This window comes from Lolium rigidum, chromosome 7, assembly GCF_022539505.1.
Source record: "Lolium rigidum isolate FL_2022 chromosome 7, APGP_CSIRO_Lrig_0.1, whole genome shotgun sequence".
Classification (NCBI taxonomy): domain Eukaryota; kingdom Viridiplantae; phylum Streptophyta; class Magnoliopsida; order Poales; family Poaceae; genus Lolium; species Lolium rigidum.
The window spans coordinates 71,436,170-71,450,474 of NC_061514.1; the positions used below are offsets into that span (position 1 = coordinate 71,436,170).

Consider the following 14,305-nt stretch of genomic DNA (forward strand, 5'->3'; position numbering starts at 1 on the left):
GGGACCAAAGGCCCAAAACGAACCGGGACTAGAGGGTAGCATCGCCCCAGGCCGGACGAACCGGGACCAATGTCGGTTCGTTTTAAAACCTGGATTAAAGCTCCCAGGGGCTTTGGAAGAAAGCCCTGTTTTCTACTAGTGAGCTCTCTCTGTCCCAAAATTCTAGGCCCTTGAGAGAACCTGAGACCTTAACATCAAGCTTGAGTAATGGACGTACTGACAACGGAACATCAAGGGAGAGGTCTAGAACAAAATGCAACTGTGAGGCACCAAGAGCATCTCTGAGACATGGAGTATTGTCCATATCGCTGCACTAGTGGGAAGGTTGACACACACAAGAAGGGGGTGGTGGTCCTCCATCTCGTGGTTAGGGGGCAGCGGACACAATGCTATATATGGCATACTGAGGAGGAAGAGATATGGGTGAAAAATCTAATCATGTACCAAACTTTAGTACAAAATAACCTTGTTGTAAATAAATTTTTGGAACTAATCTTTTTTTGTGTGTACTGCCTTCCGTGAGGGCATTACACCAAGTTCTGGGGCGCTATGGTGTGCAAATGTGGCACAACTAGGGTTCAATGCGCATTAGCATCGTGAAAGGACATATTTGCGCTTCCATTGGATTTTGAGTGGTCAACAACTACACTTATTTTGGAACTAACTCTTTTATCTAGTCTTTCAGGCACTCGGTCCCATCATGGTTAGTTGTTCCATTCATATATAACATCCAGTTAGGTTCGGTGTACCCTCCAAAAAGAACCTAGGCTAGGGACTCAAGCAATATACGCCCAATCATTGGCGTGCTTGAGGGATAAACCCTTATTTGGCTAGCTGTTGAAGCAACACTACCTGAAGAAATCAAGAAGCTCAATTCCTTGCTTCAAATCGCAAGAATCGGATTGTTGCCTCATGTGGTCTATTTGCTACCAAGGTTATCACTACAACAATGACATGAATATCATGTATGCATTCATATTTTTTTCCTCACACTTTCGGATTGGCTTCCATGATTTCCACTAGTTAAAGCGATGACATCGTCCAGGACAACAACTCCTGAAGCATTCATGACACGCCATCATCTTGAAGAAACAAACACTTAACTGGTCTCCTTAACTGCTCTGATGGAACTACGATGTGCTTAAGAACTTGAGGAATTGATGATCACACCTATATGCTTCCATTAAGCACGAGGACTCGCGCTTGTGAGACCTCCGAAGTACGCCTCAATCAACGTGTAAAGTTGGACTAGTATAAAATCCTGAAGCACATTTATACGCTTGACTAAGCAAGCAATCAATTGGTGTCGAATGAGTCCAGATACAGTGGCCACTCCAACGTTGAAGAATACTCAAAACCTTCCCCTGCCGCTCCCCTCCCGGGCGGCGGCGGAGGCCCCCTTTCACGCGACACCAGCGGACCCTCTTCCCCCGCCCCTTAGGCTGCCGATGCTACCGTCTCCGATGGCGGTGGCGGCGTCCCTTCTGTCGAAGGGTGAAGGGGCGGAAAGGGCTCCGCGGCGGCGCTTCATGGGATGTGGTGGGGCGCTTGCTGAGGACGTAGGGCGGCACGGTTGCGGTGGCCGTGGCCTGATGCACTTCGCCGGTCGTCATGGAGGAGTGGGTGGAGCGTGGCGGCCTTCGGCGCCGGCGGCGGTTCGGCGATGGCGGCGATCTTGGCCCCAATCGACGCAGGATCCATGTCTTCGGCCAAGCCATCATCGGTGCTCCGTGCCACCTTATTCTTCTCTGGTGATCCGACAAGAGTGACTGGCGGCATGGGGGCTGCTCGTCTAGATTTTATGGTGGCGGTCCTCGGGTTTCTCTCATGCGAAGAAGAAAACCCGTCGGCGACCTGCCCATCTTGATCTGGCTAGAGTGATGAGTTCCGGAAAGTTCCGCCGACGAATGGAACAATGCATCTTTTGTCTGGAGTTTCCTGGATCGGATGGTATTCGGTCGCGCGCACCCATGCTTTTACTCCGACTGTTTGGTTCTAGAGGGAGCGGTGTGAATCTCTGTTCTGTGTTGATATCAAGTAACATTTTGGTCCATGGTGAAGTCAGAAGAAGGGAATATCATGCAGGGTGGATTGGAGGACTAGCCAAGGGAGGTTCAAGTTTCCGCGATCTTGAGGGACTTGCTTAGTGTTCCGGGCTCCGCAACAATGGTATGAAAGTTGGGGGCGGCAACACAGGTGAAGTTCAGAGTCCTACCATTTAGGGTGGAAACCTAAGGTCTGGCCTTAACTAGTTGCGTTTGGCAATGATCTTGTTAGAGCCATCATTTTGAGAGCGGGGACTATCTTCAGGGTGAAAACCTAAGATCTTTGATCGCGCGATGACGGCGCTGGTGCACCGTTTCCTTCTTGAAGAAGTCGCTTTTGGAGAATCTGTATTTCAGGTGGTGGATGTATTGATGTTCTCGGCCTGAGATGTTGTAGCGGGACTTTTATTTCTTTGTTTTATTTTCTCATTTTTAGATGTGTGCATCCGTACTGATATTAGGGTGTTGCGTTTGTTGCAAAGACTGAGTGTAATTGATATCTTTTGATATTAATATATTTTCTTTATCAAAAAAATACTAAATTCAAAGAATTCAGAATGGTTCGGTTTCGACCATGGAATAGTGCTAAGAGCATCTCCAGTCGCGTCCCCCAAAGGGATTTGGGGCGTACTGGACAAAAAAACGTTCCCAGCCGCGTCCCCCAAACCCGAATTTTGTCCGGCACGCCCCGATACGGTGTCCGGCGCCCCGAGCCCGTCCTCGCTACACAGGGGACGCTCCGGGGACAACGGACACACCGAAAAGCGAGGCGGGGAGTGGCAGGACCGACGCGTCAGTGGCACATTGAATTTTAACCTAACCGTCGCCTACCTCGCGACGGAAGTTATTGGCGCGCAGCGACGGTGCAGTTCCCGCAGAGGCGCAGTGAATCGTCTCGTCGTGCCTAGCTCTGCGTGCCGGCGTTAATGAGCGACACTGCTTTAAAAAGGGCCGCCTCTCATCGTTCCTCTCACACACAAACCCTAGCGCCTCTCTCCCCAACCCTAGCCGCCACCATATCAAGAGTCCACGACATGGCTGGTAGAGGCGGAAGCCGAGCTCACGGCCGTGGTCGTGGTCGTGACCACAGCCGCGGTAGAGCTGCACGCTCGTCGTCGCCTGCGACGCCGTCGTCGTCCTCATCATCGTACATGCAGGACGAGGAGGGCCCATGATGTTCGAGTTCATCGTCGTCCTCAAGGGCGACCCACACGGCATCCAGAGGCTGCCGGACACCTTCGCCGACTACGACGCTGGCGACGAGCGCCCGCGCTCGCTGCATCTGCGGGAGGATGACTGCGGCTGCTACCTGTGGATCGTCGATGTGATCTACGATGCGCGCGGCAAGATGTACCTCCACATCGGCTGGGAGAAGTTCGTGCGCTACCACCGCCTCGAAGCCGGCTTCGTGCTCGTGTTCTCCTACTTTGGCAACAGGGACAAGAGCGTCAAGGTGTTCGACGAGATGCGTTGCCGTCGGAAGTACCACGGCGACAGCACCGACGAGGACGACGACTGATGAGTGTTGTTTGTTCGCAGCGAATATATGCACGAAGGTTTCTGGATGTTCTTCCTCGGAAGAACCAACAATGCCACCCTCACCAGCTGGATTTTCCAGTTTGGGTGACTGGGTGTGCCCTCGAATGTTCTTTCTTAGCAGCGAAAACACGAAACCTTCGATGCCCGGCCTAGTTAGGTTTAGTTCTTTTGCAATATTTTATTTTTGTGTCAACCATGGTTCAAACTATGTATTAGTTTGTGGAAAACCATGTTCTAAATTATGTCTTCGTGTAAACCATGTTCCCAATTATGTATTAGTTTATGGAATATTTCTTCTCTTTATTAAAATAAAAATACAAAAAATAAAAAAAATATTTTAATGTTTGGGAGCGATTTTGTTTGGGGGACGCGGCTGGGGAGCGATGTCCTCCAAACATTCAATCCGACGTTGTTTGGGGACGGTTTGAGAGTCATGCTCTAACATGCTGGCTCCCGCGTCGAACGACGCGGCATCGATCGATTTGGACAAAGGAGGGGCTGCGTGGTTGGCTGGTTGCTACGCCTTTGCCATTCCATGCAACGCGATGACACCGACCACGATCTTATCAGCACTAAACACTACGTGAGCTAGATCGGGCTTTGGTAAAAGTGTTGCGAGCACCTACTGGGGTTTTCCCTCATCACCTCATCGGTTGTCTAGGAGGCTAGGAAGCTTTCCCATCAACTTCCTATCTGATATGTTGATTTATTTCGCTCCCAAACCCATATGTAACCCCAAAGACGGAGCAATTTCAGTCGTTCGAACCCGTATGTATAGCTACGAAAATAGCAATTGCAACACACGTGCAGCTAGAAAAAATGCATTGCGATCCATGTGCAACTCGGCCTCATCCCTTCTCTAGGAGTTTTCCGACCCTTGTCATGTCGCGATTATTTCGCCACCAAACTTACAAATTCTTATTCTATGTATATATATTTACTTTCGTCCTATGTTCAACCTCTGGCATGAGAAAATTGCATTAAAAAAAAACCACAATTGTGGCTAAGGTTACAAAAGGGAATCCACCAGTATTCAAAATTTTACCAAAAAACCACCACAGAAATCTCAATCCATTGCGAGAAAACACCGATCACACGATTTGGCCTGTTTGACATGCTTCTTGACAGGGAGCCCTACAGGCTGATGTGTCGCGGGGCACACGGCGCTTGGACACGTACTTTACCGACTATTAACAGCGTGTCGATGTCCCTGGATCTAGGTTGTTTCGCTTACATCTCCCGTGCTCGCTCTCCTCACCCCAGTGTGTCACCAAGTTGATGTCATGCCGTCTCTACAGTCACTTGTTCCTATTTTGCAACACCCAATATGATCAACTATCTAAAGAAAAATCTTAATCTATTTTGCAACACTTAATATGGTCAACTATTGCCCGCTTCTTCTTCATCTTCAGCCATGTAAAATCTTGTCTAATGAAGATAAAGGCTTGGAGAAGAAAGGAGAAATTTCACTTGTGCCTTCAAGTGTTAGAGCATCTCCAACGGAGGCGCCAAACACCACACGCTAAAATAATCGCCGTGTCACACGCCACACGCTATTTTGGTGGAATTTGCTTATTTATGATGTTTTGGGCGATTTAAAAAAAATGACCCGGACAGACAAATGTGTCGGTCTGATAAGGATACCCCTCGGCGCAAACGGATCCTGACCATTTTCGTGTTTGCGGACCGACGCAAACGGACGCTTTGGACGTCCGAAATGCTCGGCCATTGGAGATGCCCTAAGGAAATTGGATCACATGTACCCAACACCTTTGCTTGACGAGATTATCATCTTTTCCGAAACATTGGACCTTCTGTTGGCAATTTGGCATCGTAAGTATCTGCCTTGGTGCAGATCGAGCAGAAGTGCAGAACTCAACCCAGAACCTGAACGGAAACAGAACTAATGGCCGACGAGATAGACAGATTAGCAGCTACACATAACACTAACAGAACGACATTTTATTTTCCGTACGATCTCGCGAAATGGCCGTGCTACACTGTCAGCAAGATCACAGAGACTACAACAACACAACACTTCCCTAGCTAGATTATATGTATGTCATCTCTACGGCCCAGCGAGCAACCACCTTCGTCATCGTGCGCCACAGACGAACTTGTACTCCATCTCTCTTATTTCATCGTCTTTATGCCAGACATGCCCAGAGCTGGAGATAAGATGTAAAGATTAATCGCAGGGTAAATCAAAAATCTGTAAGCAACCGGGCGCTAAAAGAGGAGACTGGAAGACGACAACTCTGAGAAGAAAGCAACTTCTGGCTAGCCAAAGTGATTCATACAGATTGCATTCTACAAACTCTGGTGTATCATTTTTGTTGGTTCTTTGGTACTAATCTCCGGTACGTTAAAAGCAATCCTGCGCAATGAGCCACGAACGTACCTGGCGTTGCTGCTGCAGCATTCCTATTGTTGTTCCTGGCCTTTATCGTCCTCCGAGCGAAGCCATCAATGATCACCGCGCCGATGACCAAGACGATCAGAAAGGCAACGGACGCGGAAAGAACCGGGTTATCGTTTATCATCCTTCCTGTTGTTGGTCATTTCACAAGTTAGATCTTGAATCGTACAAAAGAATCACCGGAATGAGTGGGCACTACTCACTGATGATGAGCAGCAATGGAGTCGATATCTCGAACCGCAAGTAGCAGTTCGAGCCGAGGACCGCGGCCACACGTCCATGAGCGCCGCCGTCCACCTCCCAGCTCTTTGCCACCACTAGCGATGCATCCCGCAGGCAACTGGCGCAGTCCGCCGCGGCGCGGTCCCTCGCGCACAGCGCCAGCACACGCACCGTGCGGTTTCCAGCTGTAATGACGCCTTTGCTCGCCGGAGTGGTCGCGTCGGCGGTGGCCACCGAACCCTTCGCGGCCCGCGGGGCCAGGGACTGCGCCAGCGCCTCGAGCCTCCGCACGCTGACGATATCGGGGCTCGGGACAGTGTCGCCGGAGAAGACCACGGCGCCGAAGTCGTCGTCCGCACCGGCAGAGGAGTAGTTGGCGCCTTCGGCGTAGCCCAAGAAGCAACGCTCGTCCCAGAAGCCGGCGCGCCGGCTGGCGTCGCCGCATTGCTCGGTGATCTTCTTGCCGGCGTTGGACAGGCAGCGGCGGCACGGCTTGGGCGCGGAGCCGCCGAAGCAGAGGCCGCGAACCAACGCGCGGTCGGTGACGGCACTGCCGGCGGTCTGCAGGGAGAGGGAGGCGAAGCCCGTCGGCCCGGCGACTGTAGGGAGGGCGTCGAGGAGGTAGAGGAGGTTCCCGCGGAACGCGCCGCCGTTGTCCGCGGTGGGCGTCGGTGGCGGGTAGCACTTGCTCACGTAGAAGTCGGCTCGGTCCTCAGAGGCACCGGCGGTCGCCGTCATGGCGACTAGGAGGAGGATGGGGAGGCAGCGGGTGAGCGCCATGGATTGGGCACGGAGGAAGATCGGGGGGAAGTGACTGCAGAGTAGAGAGTGCCACTACTGATTGCACCAGCGAGAGCGTCCGGAGTCACGAGTCGAACGACGCTGCGTGGTTGCTACGCGTTTCCCATTCCATGCAACGCGATGGCACCGTCCCCCTCATCAGCACTGACCAGTTCAGTGACCTAGTTTGGGCTCTGGCAAACGTGGAGCGAGCATTTACGTTTTTTTTTTTCCTTTTTTTTCTTGCCTCATCAGTTGTCTAGGAGCTTTCCGAGCAACTTCCTCTCAGTGCGATATGGTGACTTTATTTCGCTGCCAAACCCATATGCAACTCCCAAGCCGCAATGAAACAAGGAGCAATTTTTACTATCACAAATCATGTGTAGATGGGAAAATCTCAGTTGCAACATTAAAAAAAATTCTAATTCCATAATAAGCCAGTATGAAATACGGAGCAATTTCAACTCACGCATAGGTAGAAAAAAAAATCTCAATTGCAACACATATGGAGCTCATACCTTATCAGTTGTCGAGGAGCTTCCCAAGCAACACTCCTATCATATGGTGATTTATTTCGCCGCCAAACCTATACCGTCACTTCTTCTGTGTCTATGTGTTCACTCTCATCCTATCTAGCTGGGTTCACAATTGTCAAGAACCAGGTCCTTACTTGTATATTTATGTCAAGCGAGCAATCAGCAAGGGATTACTATATTTTTTTACTTCACGCGTAAAGTGAGAAATTGCGGTGCAAGCGCTCCAACTAAAAGACACGCATCTAATCCTTAATGTAACAGGATGCAAAGTGAAACTAACTTTCATCACAATATTAAAAAAAAGTTAAGCTCAATGTAATCCTCTGTCACGATCATTTTCTGTTCTTTTATTAATACTTCGACCATTTCTACATCAACGTAACAGACTGAAAAAATTGAGCACTGCTGCGGTGAGACTTAACTGAGGCCGGTGCACATGGGAGAAACGTACATTGGTGGAAATCAGTAAACATTCTCCCTGGATCCATGTATCAATCCTTCTTTCAGAGCAATCACATTTTTTTAGAGAACCCGCAGGAGATCTGAACGTCATTGTATTAAGCTTAAGGAGCGGACGGAAGAAGGTCCGAGACAAAGATAGCGCATAGTACAACCAAATAGGGGACACACCGCACACCCTGCCAAACCACCACTGTCTTACGAAGCCTACTCTACCTCTCTCGTTGTCCCGCCACGGATAACCAACCAGGACGTCCACTCGTCTAACATGAGGGATAGAGTGGAGGTCATGGCCATGCGCTTGTTGTCGAAAACACGCACATTGCGCTCTAACCAGAGGGCCCTCATCGCGAGCATGATCAACGAGTTTGCTTCTCTCCTTCTACTTCTACCAAAACGGGAGGCAGCCTGCACCCACCAGTCGCCTATACCCAGATTGCCCACCGGCACGATGTCGGGGAGGTCTAGGCGCTGCACTAGCCCCCGCCATATGCCCTGCGCAGTGCAGAGAGATATGGTCGATAGTCTCGTCGACGATGTCGCAGAGTGGGCACAAGGTGTGGGATGGCAGACCCCATCTGAGCCGCCGGTCGGCAGTCCAACACCGTCCGTCCAACACCGTCGCCTTAGCGCCAGCCAAGCATGAAACCGGTGCTTGAGCGGGGCAAAGGATGCCCAAATCAAGGGCGCCGCCGTGAGCCCGATGGAGCCATGGAAGAGCATCCTGTAGGCAGTGCGAGAGGAGAAAGATCCATCTCCACTCCACTTCCATCTGAAAACGTCATTACTACAGCCGCCGTGCGAACCGCATCCCACAGCCGTAGGTACTGCACCGTGGCGTCCACGGACAGCTCACCGGCAATGTCGAGCACCCATGCGTTGTTTGCGAGGCCATCCCGGATGGATCGCCCTTTGCGAAGCGCCGGCTTGACAAGCTTGATCAGCACTGGCGCGATGGCACCATTGAAGTTGATCGCCGGGAATACTCCACAATCCTTGCTTTTATGACTCTTGCAGAATCCTCTAATTGCATACAAAGAAAAGAATAATGTTGCAGTAACACTTCAGGAGAGGTGACATCGTTTAGCTAGGATTTTACAATCGGGTGTGCATACTATTGACAAAAAAAACTTGGCAGGTTTGTTCTTGTCTGATTTTGTATTGGGCTGAACTACTCCCATCGTTTCCAAACATGGTTTTGTACAACTACATAATGGACATGGACCTGCACACTTATATCGCTAAGAGGCTACTAGTGTCTTTGCTATCAGAATAAAATTGACAAAGCAGTACCACAGAGTTGCCAGGTAATAACATCACACCAAACCCTTACTGCTCGAGCGCCTCCCGATTTGGACAAGGGAGGAGCTGCCTGGTTGCTACACCTTGTCATTCCATGCAAGATGACAGTAAGTGAGCTAGATTGGGCTCTGGCAGGAGTGGTGGGAGCATTCATGGTTTTTTTCCCCTCATCAGTTGCCTAGGAGCTTTCCAAGCAACTTCCTCTGTGATATGGTCCTCTGTGGTATGGTGGTTTTACTTCACTGCCAAACCCATATGCAATTCCCAAGCCACTATGAAACAAGGAGCAATTTCTACTATCACAACTCATATATAGCTAGGAAAATCTCTACTGCAAGTTGCAACACATAAGCAGCTAAAACCACATCGCAACCCATGTGCAACTACTGCCTCGCTACCAAACCTACCAGCACTTATTCTGTTACTATGAGCTTACTACATTGCTCTCATCCTATCTACCTCGGTTCAACCTCTAGCGTCGTCACGCAATTGTCGGAACCTGATTCTTACTCGTATATTTATCTCAGACGAGCAGTCTGCGAGGGATTACAGGATCTTTTTTCCTTTAAACACAAAATGAGAAATTGCAGTGCAAGCGCTTTTCATCTAGACGATAATAGAAACAAAAGGCTCATCTAAGAAAGGGGAGCATTAACAAGCAACTAGCACATGCATGCAATCCTCCACGTAACAGGATGCAAAGTAAACTAGCTTTCATCGCAAAAAAAAAAAATTTAAGCTCAGTGTGTCGTGATTCTTTTCCCCTTGCATTAGTACTTCAATCGTTCACCATGTTACATCAACGTAACAGACTGGACAACTGAGCACTGCTATAGTTGTTATTAACTGAGGGCAGTGCAGATGGGAAACATAGATTGGTGAAAATCAGTAAACCTTCACCTGGATCCATGTATCAATCCTTTTTTGAGAGAGCCATCACATTGAAGTTGATCGACCCAGGATACTCCACAATCCTTGCTTTTATGACTCTTGCAGAATCCTGCAATTACATACAAAGAAAAGAATAATGTTGCAGCAAGTCTTAAGGAGAGTTGATACAGTTTACCTACAATGTTCCAAATCGGGTGTGCATACTGACAAAAAAAAACTTGGCCATGTTTTTTCCTTTCTGGTTTTGTTATTGGGCTGTACTACTCCCCTTTTTTCCCCAACATGGTTGTGCAATCATGAGACCACCCTGACTACATAATGGACCTGCACACTAATATCGTAAGCAGCTAGCCAGCTACTAGTGTCTTACTAGTATAGTAGTATTAAAATAACAATGGATTAAGCAGTACCACAGATATTTAGTGACAAGAAGAGCTACCAGGTAATGACATTGCAAACCAAAACCCGTTTTGTTTAAGTTATAAATATGCAACACCACCTCCCATACAGTAAGCTGTGTACAGAGAGTGAGCTGTGAATAGCTGAACAACTTACCTGCAACAAGCTATCTGTAGAGGAACGTCCGTGATGTATTGGCTGCGGCTTTCCTCCATCAAGCTCATAAAGTTCACCTGGATAGGAAAAGGAAGAACGAAAAACAGAGAGTGAACAAGAGATTAAGTGATGGCAACATGTAAAGAAAATTAATTATGGCACTCTGGTAACAGATGGAAACTTATACAATACATACCATCAACACAAGAAAAACAAACATAATGTTCAATCACCCCATCCTTGGCCTGCACAATAAAAAAATAAATCTCACAATGCAACAAAAAAAAATCAGTCAAACTGAAAATATACCGACAGCAGTATTCAAATTACTGTGATTGACAATTGTGCAATAACGTGCACCTCGCGGAAACCGTGAACAATATCCAATACCCACTAAAAATGACACATGATACAAAACGTTCACCCAAGATTGCAGCTGCTTAAACTGACAAATAACATTAAGGCCGAGAAGCAGGTAAACTGGCTAGCAGTCAGGTCTCAAAATTTCGACAGGATCCAGTCAATGTGATCAGTTCCAAGTAAGAGATCAGAAGGTGCTGTTGACAGGTAGTTACTGGAAATTTCGCGGCTCTCGGAACTAACAGACCCCAATTATAAACACTCCCCCCCCCTAATTATTGAATTAATATTATTTGGTCATCTAGTGCAAATATAAGTATGCTAGGCATAAGTAAAAAAACTAGAGGCATGCTGACCTCGGTATCACCACCAGCAGCAGCAACAGAATGAGCATCCTCCATTTCTTGGTCCTCCTCAAGAAAAGCAGCACGCTGATGATATGAAATACTTTATAATTAGTACAACGGGGAACTCAAGCCAACATAGTTGATATTAGCCTTAAACAAGGAAAAAATGTATACATGGATTGCTAACCTGGATAGGATCCATATCAGCGGTTTGTTTATAGAATCTATGAAAATAGGACCCATCAACTGCAAAGGAAAATTACTAATCAAATTTTAATAAGTCAAAGATAGCGAACATTAAAAGGCAAGGTACCCTACATAACATTTTGTGGAGGTATTTTTGGAACTAGGCAAATTAAGTTCACACTTATAAAGATTCCATATTTGCATGTGACCAAAAGCATGCATCAGCGATGCAATATATAGGAAAAAGAGTATGCACATTCAAGTTCATAGCAGCTAGATTTAATTTATTTTTTGAAAAAACGCACAAGGCGTGGGAGCTAGATTTAACTGTGGACTGTGGATTCTGGAAATACATTATACATGTGATAGTGTGACAAGTAAATGACTATCCATTTAACTGTAAGAAATATTGCATTTCTCGGAGGAACACATAGCAGGGGATGAACGAGTTCTTACGAATAATGGAAATTACCATGGTGAATTACTGGGTGGTCACACCGATAGAATTGCATGACACAGTGACTATGTGGTACTGCCTAGATCAAATAAAAGTTCACATACTAGAGTGTTCTCTTGATGCATGTAGGCATTGATATTCTGTAGATCACTAGGATGTTATAGTTCAAAACTGTAAATACCTAGCTTGATTCTGGACACAGCATTCCCTACTGCATGAATAATACCAATTGTTCCGCAAGCATTGCCAACAGTCTGCTTTGTAAAATATACTTTCTTGTTGGGCTCCTGCATCATGAAGTTTAAGCATTACAAGGAGATAAATGTGTAGAATCCTGGCATCGATTCCACAACGAATTTTAATATGCTTCTAGCATCTGCTTAAGTTTAGACCATAAACAGATTATTTTGTACAGTATCTCTAGCTATTTGGGGACCATGAAACCAATGTGTACACACCATGCCATTCAGCATATGGAAGAAAGAACAGCTACTTCAGAAGCTCCTAACCATTGTGAGCACAATTCATTCTACTGTTGATTAACTAGTTGGAATTTGGGGAACCAAGTTCGATGTCAAGGGACAATTCAAAAAGAAGAAACCAATAGTAGAAACAAATTTCGTTCACTCAAATTTCTTGGTTAGCAAGCACAACAACATTCAATCAATTAGACAAGTCGAGTTCCATTTTTTTAGTTGTTAAAAGAAGTATCCAAGGAAATACCCAGCAACTGGGGCACCACGAAAATTGCTATAAACCTACCCCTGGAGATAAGATGTGAAGTTTGAAGAATTTGCTAAATCCCTACCCAGTTTGCTGCCACCATTCCTGCTAAGATGTGGCATTAGGTGAACAATTAAGCAGATAGAACATGATTAGATCCTAATGTTCTATGCTGAGCTATTATGGCAATATTTCACCAATGTGCTAGGAACACAATGTTTCACATTCCAAGAAGTAGATGAACTACTCGAAATTTTACTATAATCGGTGGTTTTCGTCAGAAAGTGGTGCTGAGTAATATTTACTACCAAACTAGTCATACAATTCAGTCTCACCTTGCTCTCCACCGTGGAGGCAGTTGAAGCATCGGATTCCTTCTTCCCATCCTGCTCACCAAAACGTGGGAGGAAAACAAATCAGCTCATCCCCGCCATCTGTACAAGCAATCCAAACAGAACCCCACTGCCAATTAGGGATCAGGACTCAGTAATCACCTGCGGGTAGAGCAAGAGGACGGCGAGAACCGGCTGCGGCACCATGGCGAGCATCTCGTCGTCTAGCCCGTACACGTCGCAGAACCCCACATCCTCCGGGACTCCCAGTCCCCACATGAACTGCAACAGACCACAGCATAAGGGGCCATGAACGAGGAAGGGGAGAGGCCGAGGCGAAATCCTAGGGAATACCGGAAGCAGAGACGAGGCGCCAGTACCTGGTTCATGACGTCGGGGTTGGCCTCTAGGGGGAGCCACCGCTTCACCATGGCGGCGGACGTGCCGGCGGCTGTTCGTTTTTTTCGCAGTTTGCTGCTACGAGTAGGACCTGATTGCATATCAGATCTTTCAGAAAGGTCTTCTCCACATAAAATGGGAACCTATGTATTATTTCCATTTTTTGGGTCTTCTGTAATATTATACACCTCCTATATCTGTGTTTTACTATAAAGCTTCCAAAACCCTTCGGGGCTCTCCTGGTTCAAAAAAAAATACACAAAATTGAGTCCTATACTCATAGACAAAGATAAATACAAAATCCAACTAAAAGACCATTTTGTACTTGTATAAGGACGTCTTCATAGGTAATATCCCCATGAGATCTATATATGTATTTTTTAGTATATTTATCGGAAATGTATCCAACTAAGCCCCCATTTTTAATTCTTGCATATTTCCAAAGTGGGTTACCTAGCGATTAGTGGTTGTCCCTCCCCCCACCATCATCATAGATTATTCTAGTGCCTCGGTCGCACCAGTCTGCCTTCCTCCTTTAGGAGTCTTGATGGTCCACGACTATCCTTTTGGATCCTCGCTAATTCGTGCTAACCCTCTCGGAGCCTCGCATATGCACAACCCTCCTTTCTCAGAGCCTCGCGGATGCACAACTATCCTTTCGCTGAGCCACACATATGCACAACCCTCCTTTCGGAGTCGTGACAATCTGCACCCCTCTCTGGAGAGACCTGGCTGCCACCTCCACTCGTACCA

The 14,305-nt window shown here is 47.3% G+C and overlaps 2 protein-coding genes across 2 annotated transcripts; both read right to left on the reverse strand.

Annotated features, from left to right (window-relative positions):
• Positions 1-5,717: 5,717 nt before the first annotated feature.
• Positions 5,718-7,005, reverse strand: LOC124671517. Its single transcript, XM_047207883.1, has 3 exons — positions 6,207-7,005; positions 5,986-6,132; positions 5,718-5,752 (listed from the first exon to the last, which is right to left on the reverse strand). Exons 1-3 carry the CDS (start codon positions 7,003-7,005, stop codon positions 5,718-5,720), a joined length of 981 nt encoding a protein of 326 aa, XP_047063839.1.
• A 3,022-nt stretch (positions 7,006-10,027) lies between these two features.
• Positions 10,028-13,598, reverse strand: LOC124675190 (ubiquitin carboxyl-terminal hydrolase 3-like). Its single transcript, XM_047211257.1, has 9 exons — positions 13,534-13,598; positions 13,316-13,435; positions 13,157-13,207; positions 12,280-12,385; positions 11,643-11,701; positions 11,465-11,539; positions 10,945-10,993; positions 10,749-10,825; positions 10,028-10,302 (listed from the first exon to the last, which is right to left on the reverse strand). The coding sequence occupies exons 1-9, from the start codon at positions 13,582-13,584 to the stop codon at positions 10,216-10,218; spliced, it is 675 nt and encodes a 224-aa protein (XP_047067213.1). The 5' UTR covers positions 13,585-13,598; the 3' UTR covers positions 10,028-10,215.
• Between the last annotated feature and the right edge of the window lie 707 nt (positions 13,599-14,305).

Coding starts and splice junctions, on each gene's coding strand:
- LOC124671517 (XM_047207883.1), bottom strand. CDS start 7,005: ATGGCGCTCACCCGCTGCCTCCCCATCCTCCTCCTAGTCGCCATGACG. Junction 6,133..6,206: donor TCCATTGCTGCTCATCATCA/GTGAGTAGTGCC, acceptor GACCAACAACAG/GAAGGATGATAAACGATAAC. Junction 5,753..5,985: donor TGCTGCAGCAGCAACGCCAG/GTACGTTCGTGG, acceptor TCTTATCTCCAG/CTCTGGGCATGTCTGGCATA.
- LOC124675190 (XM_047211257.1), bottom strand. CDS start 13,584: ATGGTGAAGCGGTGGCTCCCCCTAGAGGCCAACCCCGACGTCATGAAC. Junction 13,436..13,533: donor ACCCCGACGTCATGAACCAG/GTACTGGCGCCT, acceptor GGTCTGTTGCAG/TTCATGTGGGGACTGGGAGT. Junction 10,994..11,464: donor CTGCTGGTGGTGATACCGAG/GTCAGCATGCCT, acceptor TTTATTGTGCAG/GCCAAGGATGGGGTGATTGA.